We start from the raw sequence: 7,219 nt of genomic DNA on the forward strand, positions 1-7,219 counted from the left end.
CGTATTAATTGTTAGCTATAGATAAAGATGTGCTGAAATCAATTGCTACTAATTTTACAGCATTGATGGGGTAGGTAGATATACATGCAAGTAATTGCGTCAGATACAGTATACTACTAGTATATCTCGCAAATCTACTGATAAATCTTCGACAAGAATCACCGCGAAATATTTGTGTGGGAACATGAATATTTTCTTTCTATATAGTATTTATTAGTATTGACTACAAAACTTCTCCCATTTATACTTGATGACGAAGATTGACTTGATTTAATCACGGGAAAGAAATAAATAGCTAGACTGCTTCATATACCCCCCACGACGCCGACGTCATGCTCAATCCGCCATAAACCTCAGACCCCTCGCCTTCGCCTGTTTATTCCCCGCCGCGCGCGTTCTTCGCTTCGCTGCGTCTCCGCTTCCGGCTTCCCGGCCTCCGTCCCTCCAGCGCTGCTGTGTGTGATTGTGCCGTCGCGGAGCTAGCCATATCGTCGAGCACCTGGCGCTCTCGGTCGCGACGAGGCGGCGGGGTAGGGTGTGGTCGATCGATCGGCGGTGGCGCGCCCGGTAGGAGGATGGGGAGAGAGGGTTGGCTCCGGGTGGCCGCGGCGGCGGGCTGCGCGGCTCTGACGTGCGCGTTTGCGACGGCGCTGGTAGCGAGGAGGGTAGCGGCCTGGAGGCGGTGGCACCGGGCATTGGCCGTGGTGCGAGACTTCGAGGAGAGCTTCGCCACGCCCGCGGAGCGCCTGCAGCGGGTCGTCAACTCGCTGGCCATCGAGATGTTCGCCGGGCTCGCCTCCGAGGACGCGAGCAAGGTCCGGATGCTCCTCACCTGCGTCGACTCGCTCCCGGATGGGTATAACACGGACGCGGATCTTCCTATTACTTTCCCTTTTTTTTCATGCTTCTTTGCTCAACTTCATGATATCTAACCAGTTTGCACAATGTGGGCACGCAAACCTGCTGCTCTTTGCTAATTTCTTAGCTTTCTTGGATTCCAACGGCGCCAGTTTAATATTGCTTTTGTTGTTCTTTTACCTTTCTGGACTCTTCTGGGTATATATGTTGTACCCCAGGAACAAACATATGTTGTACTTCAGGGGTTCATTCAGCGAGGTCGGGTGGTGTTTGATGTTGATTAGTACTGTATTAGTTAGTGGGAGGAGAGATAGAGAGAGATCGTGTGTTCATTTTAGATTTTTGAAGGTGTCTTCCGTTGCCGTTCCAGCTTCTTATTCAGTACTACCTTGCACCCTTATTTTGACTACGTGACAAAAAAATTAACAAGCTTCTTGACAAACTTTCTTTGCCGGTCTTGCATTTATAGCATATTCATTGTTGGAGCTATTTTGGGAGGACCTGCGTCAGTAATTTTCAGAATTTTGTCTTAGACCATTTGATGCAGCTGCATGCGAATTTTTTAGATTGTACAAAATGAATGTGCCGCTTGCTCGAAAACTAAAAAGAAATCTTGTCCTTTTGTCCATAATTTACTCATTATTTATTTTCATTGTTGACAAGTTATCTAGATGTATGCTGCTGTGCAGCTATCTTACAGCAGTTAATATTGTGCATGTAACCAGGAGTGAGGAAGGCATCTATTACGCCATTGATATTGGAGGAACATGCTTTAGATTTTTAAAAGTGGAACTTGGTGCAGGGTCTACAATCATTAATCAAAAAATTGAGTATCAACCTATCAAAGAAGAATTGACTAAAGGTACAAGCGAGGTATGTCTTATCATTTTATTTCTGCTTTCTTAGTAGTTAGTGTCTCTGTATAGGTATATGAGTTTATTCTCTTTGCAGGAATTTTTCAATTTCATTGCCTCCACACTGAAGAATTTTATTGAAAGAGAGGGTGATGAAGGAAGGGCGCTTGGTTTTACATTTTCCTTTCCTGTCAGACAACTTTCTATAACCTCAGGGTCATTAATCCGTTGGACTAAAGAATTTTCAATTGAAGAAGCTGTGAGCTAAACTACAGTTTGCATTATTCCTTTTTCATCATATGCATGCAACTTTAAGTAGATCACTGTGTTGTATGAAGTCATGTGCCAGATTTGAAAGCTTGAATCATTATGAACATATGTGTGCCTTAGTACTTATGCACTTAGACAACAACACACATACAAAGTTGGCGGTGTTTTGAATTTTCAACTAGCAGCACATGTCAGGCGGAGAAATTTCAATATCTTTGTTCGTTAGATAAATTACCATAGTTTATTTTAACACAATAAATCCTGAATCACTGGAGTAAAATATTGTTTGACAGGTTTATTATTTTGGTTATGTGATGCAACTACCTTAATTTATAAGCCTTGTTTTATTTTTTTCTCTTGAAGTGTCAAGTAACAACACTCGGTCAATATTTGTCTTGTGTATAATAATTGAAGTTTTTTTGTGGGTACATAATAGTTGCAAATTGATTTCATATGTTCATTGCAACCCTAATTTCTTTGTACTTCTGGATTATCAGGTTGGGAAAGATGTTGCTCAGTGCTTAAATGAAGCCCTTGTAAGGAATGGACTAAATTTACAGGTCAATGCATTGGTATGTTGTTATACTATTGTGGGTATCTCTGTTATGAAAAGATCACCACATTAATACAAGTGTTACTTGCTGACATGATTGTGTTTATTGGGGTTGATATTTTTATCTCGATTTCCATCAATATATTGCTTATGCATGGACTATCTTTATTAACCTTAACAGGTAATTCACTGTGTGTGAACGTTGAACCCGTTATTTGAAAAATGCAATAGCAAATATGGGGTTTTGATTACTATGTGGTGGTCATATAGCATCACTTTGGAATTGTGACCCTGTGGCCGACAGCTCTGATTAGCGAGATTGGCAAAACTATGTATGTTGCTTAAACACAGTAGTGGAAACGTATTGACACTATGCTTCCACTACTCTGTATTTAAACTATGAAATGTGCAATTAAATATTTATGCTAGCAACTTGGTGTATTATGGCCAGAATCTAGCTTGTCTATCTGTTCATGGGGAGTGAAGTCCAGGCTTTTTTTCCTTGCTTTATATTACATAGGATAGGGTTTGCAAACTAGGACATAAAATGAACCAGGTCTTAAATGGTTCACTGTATTGGTTGGAGTGCCGTATTGTTGTCTATTTATTATATTGGTAGATTATACTCAAGTCCATAACCCCCTTATGTATGGGGTGCTCCACATAATTTTATAGATGTGTAATGAAATGTGACAAGAATGTACCATGCAGAAATAGGGAAGCTAAAATCGTGTGTTTTTTAAGCTCATGCATGTTATTATGGTTCTCCTGAATTTGTTGATAATTGATGTTTCCTGCATCAAGTACGTCAAGAAATTTTTATTTCAAGTATGGTGCCTGTATTCTCTAGTAAACATATGCCTCTTTTGGTTGATTATTTCATCTGATGTTAAAAACAGATGAATAATACTGTGGGGACACTAGCTTTGGGGCATTATTATGATGAGGATACAGTAGCTGCAGTGATTATTGGAGCTGGCACCAACGCTTGCTATATTGAGAATAATGAGGCGATTACTAAACGCCAGGGCCTTCTTACTAACTCGGGTCAAACGGTATCCTAGTTCAGTTATTTATTATTTAGTGGAACTTCGTTTTTGTTGTAGTTCAATCCTGTGACCTAATCAAAATTCCATTGGTTAATAGAAATGCCAAATATTGTTCGTCAGGTCGTAAATGTTGAATGGGGGAGCTTCCGTCCTCCGCAAATACCATTAACTCCTTATGACATCTGCTTCAATAATGAGACACAAAATTACTATGACCAGGTAATGTAGTTGTGAGAACTTTCCCCTTTGGAATAGCTTATAGTACTGAAGATGAAATTGATTAGTAATTTAATCAACTTAGGGTTTTGAGAAGATGATATCGGGTGTGTATCTTGGAGAGATTGCAAGATTGGTGTTCCACAAAATGGCTCAAGAGTCGGATGTATTTGGTACTGCTATTGATGGTTTAGCAACCCCATTCATCTTAAGGTACCTGCATACTAGAATTTTGTTTTTTTGAATTAATATAAGCAAATGAGTATCTTATTGTATTAACTAATCCTTACCCTGTTTGTACAACCTTGGAGCCCCCTTATAATTATATAGGCTAAGCTGTGTGTGCTACTTTGCTCGCCAATTATCTATGCTTTATATTTTCTTGCTTACTTTTTTTTCAAAAAGGGGCAGCCCCAGACTTGCATTAATCGATGCATATGGCCTCTTATTTTTTGCTTGCTACCCTGTTCTATCTGTTTGATGTTCATTGATCTTTGTGTCTATCTTTTTCTCTGGTATAAATGGTAAATGCAACATGATCACTGTACAATGAGAGCCGTAACATGTTTCTTACAATAAATCACTCACTTACTTATGTTGATTTACTAATCTATAAATAAACAGCATTAGTTGATGTGTTAAAATTGTAGGCATGCATTGGATGATTGCGTATGCAATGATTTTTCTTTTTTGCGAAAAGTGTATGCAATGATGTTTCATAGTATTCAGTTAAGATTTGTAGACTAAATGTTTGGAATATATTTTCAGTGAGGGTCATTTAACTGAGCATGTCCGGTGACTAGCCTGGGTCTGAAAGCATGCACGATGGCCGTGTATTCTGATGAAATTATATGTTCATGTTTTCATATGTACAGTATGTTTTAACATAAAACATCTGTCTGGTTTCTTCAGCAAAAGTTAAACAGTGAACACCATGCACATAGTGATATAAATTTTTACATGTCTTTTCATCCAGCACGCCATGTCTAGCTGCTATCCGTGAGGATGATTCCCTGGACTTGAGAGAAGTCGGAAGGAGAATGGAAGAACATCTGAAGGTTAGTTCTCATATCTCAGCTGATAAGATACTTGTGCATTTTTTGTTCAATATTCATTTTCTCCAGACTAGTTTTTCATGTTTCATTAACTCCCTATACAGATACCCAATGTCCCTCTCAAGACTCGCCGGCTTGTGCAGAGAGTGTGCGACGTCGTCACCCGAAGAGCTGCACGTCTAGCAGCAGCTGGAATTGTTGCAGTACTGCAAAAAATCGGCCGTGATGGAACGCGTTGTGGCACCACCCAAGTTCGAAGAATGACGGGTGTGCCAAAGAGATCAGTCATCGCAATTGAGGGCGGCCTCTACCAAGGATATTCAGTATTTAGAGAGTATCTGAATGAAGCCGTGGTGGAGATCCTTGGAGAGGAGATTGCGCCCACAGTTGTCCTTAGAGTGGTGGAGGAGGGATCTGGGATTGGGGCTGCTCTCCTCGCAGCAGCATATTCGTCGAATAGACAGGAGTCCATATAGGCATGACGTAGATTGAACTCCTATGCACATTAAACAGAAATAGAGAGTATACATTCATTTCCTCAAATGTATACAGGATAGATATCCGGTCTTGTACAGAACTCAGTCCCTTTCTGATGTTAAGTCAGTAGTCTCTGCCCTATCTGCTGTGCCAAATTGCGCATGTGCTTCAATGTACATATAGTAATGAATCTTCTGTGTTAACTTACAATAACCGATGTATATACAAATAAGATGAAGTAGAGCATATTTGTCTGCTATTTTTGGCCTCTTGGAGCCTTGACGTGTCACTTTTCTTATTTTCTTTCTATCGTAGAAGATAGAAGTCATAGAAGATAGAAGATATTATTATGACTTTTTCGACCGAAAACATGAAATACTTTGTGTCTCGTTGAATTGGTAATTTAGGGACCTTGCTAAGCGCCCCTGAGGGATAATTCTCCTGGAACCCCACCTCCAGATCGAGACACGCCCCAATCCTGAAATTGCTTGAAACAAAAAAAAAAGTGAATTTGCTTCACTGAAATGAAAAAAATACCGACTGCATCGGAGAAATCTAATGCTATTATAGCATCATTGCAATATTGAATAAAGATTCTCAGCAGATTCCTAGAATTGTTGTAGCACCTCACTTGGGTGTCCTCGGCAAAACACAGATGAGTTTGTAGCATTCAACAAAAACCCATGCAGCATCAAACAATTCACGAAAATTTGCCATGTGCTATAGCACCAACTTCGCCGACCGGGCTTCGTGTGAAATTCAGATTGCCGGAGCCCCACTGGCACCAAATCCAGCTACCTCGGAACCGTTCCCCTTGGTCCACCATCTCTCTAGGAAAAAAGTAGCAGATAACCTCAAATCTCGAGCGACACCTGTGAGGCCTCCGATGGCTTACTTAGGGAAGATGAAGAAGAAAGAAGAAATTCTTTGGAGTTGAATCTTATGGATAACCAGAAAACGGCGAACAATCCTTGCCATCAGCAAGACGGACAAGTGGGCTTCGGGCCCATCTTGTCGCTCCCCACGAGCGATAGGAGGGCGACTTCAGACCCTAGCCCTAGCCACCCATATCCCCTCCCACCTTCGCCATCATCGGTGTTGGCCGCCGAGCAAAGTCTGTGTGGTGTCGGTGGCGGCAGATCCCTGGATCCTGCTTGCGAGGCGGCGGCGCGGGGCTCTCCCAACCTCGCGGAAGGATCTAAAACAACGAGACAACGGCTCCTTGCACGGCGGGATGGCGCGCCGCGGCTAGGCGGCTCCTCGTGGTGGAGGTAGCAGATCTTGACGGTGCTGGCGTCTTCCTCGCGGAAGACGTCTGCGGCGGCGTAGCTTCTTCTGGATGGTATCTCGGGCGACGGGGCGGTGGCCTCGGGTGGATAAGCGGCATCGACTACGATGGCTAGTGGTGTCCGCTGGTCCACACTGCCGTCCTTGGCCGCGTGGGTGGCAAGGTGGCGGCGGGTGGCAGTCATGGCTACTCCGGCGCCCATCCGCCAGATCTGAAGGTCTACCTTTTCCCCTCTCGGTGGCTCTCCTCCCCTCCATATTGGTCACCTGTCCTGCTGGTTCCGGGATGGTTTGATCCCTTGAGCTTGTGTTGCTTTTTCCATGGTGGTGTTGCGAAGAGGCTTCGACATCGACAAGCTGTTTTTTTATTCATCTAGTTCTTTTGTTGTTTCGTTGTGTTGTATGCTGGTTAGCACCCTGTATCAACCTGGGCCGTTTGGGCTTTATTAGTTTAAAGTTGGGCAGTTGTGCCTTATGTTTAAAAAAAATAAGAACGAAGAAATGGGTGGAAGGGCAGTGCTTAGGCCGGCAAGCTCGAGAGTGTAGGCTGACATGGGTATACCATATCGGGTACTCAGTATTACCATCCTTGATGCAAGG

General features: G+C 42.6%; 1 protein-coding gene across 1 annotated transcript; it reads left to right on the forward strand.

Moving 5' to 3' along the window:
* The first annotated feature begins 575 nt into the window (after positions 1–575).
* LOC127308758 (hexokinase-10-like) lies at positions 576–5,331 on the forward strand. The gene is made up of 9 exons (XM_051339686.2): positions 576–856; positions 1,584–1,731; positions 1,810–1,971; positions 2,480–2,554; positions 3,435–3,590; positions 3,705–3,803; positions 3,886–4,013; positions 4,777–4,858; positions 4,960–5,331. The coding sequence occupies exons 1-9, from the start codon at positions 576–578 to the stop codon at positions 5,329–5,331; spliced, it is 1,503 nt and encodes a 500-aa protein (XP_051195646.1).
* Positions 5,332–7,219: the final 1,888 nt, after the last annotated feature.

This window comes from Lolium perenne, chromosome 1 (assembly GCF_019359855.2).
Source record: "Lolium perenne isolate Kyuss_39 chromosome 1, Kyuss_2.0, whole genome shotgun sequence".
NCBI lineage: Eukaryota > Viridiplantae > Streptophyta > Magnoliopsida > Poales > Poaceae > Lolium > Lolium perenne.

Excerpts from the sequence above, each read along its gene's own strand:
- LOC127308758 (XM_051339686.2), top strand. The coding sequence starts at position 576 with ATGGGGAGAGAGGGTTGGCTCCGGGTGGCCGCGGCGGCGGGCTGCGCG. Across the intron at positions 857-1,583 it reads GTCGACTCGCTCCCGGATGG|GAGTGAGGAAGGCATCTATT; the intron begins GTATAACACGGA and ends GCATGTAACCAG. Across the intron at positions 4,859-4,959 it reads GAATGGAAGAACATCTGAAG|ATACCCAATGTCCCTCTCAA; the intron begins GTTAGTTCTCAT and ends CTCCCTATACAG.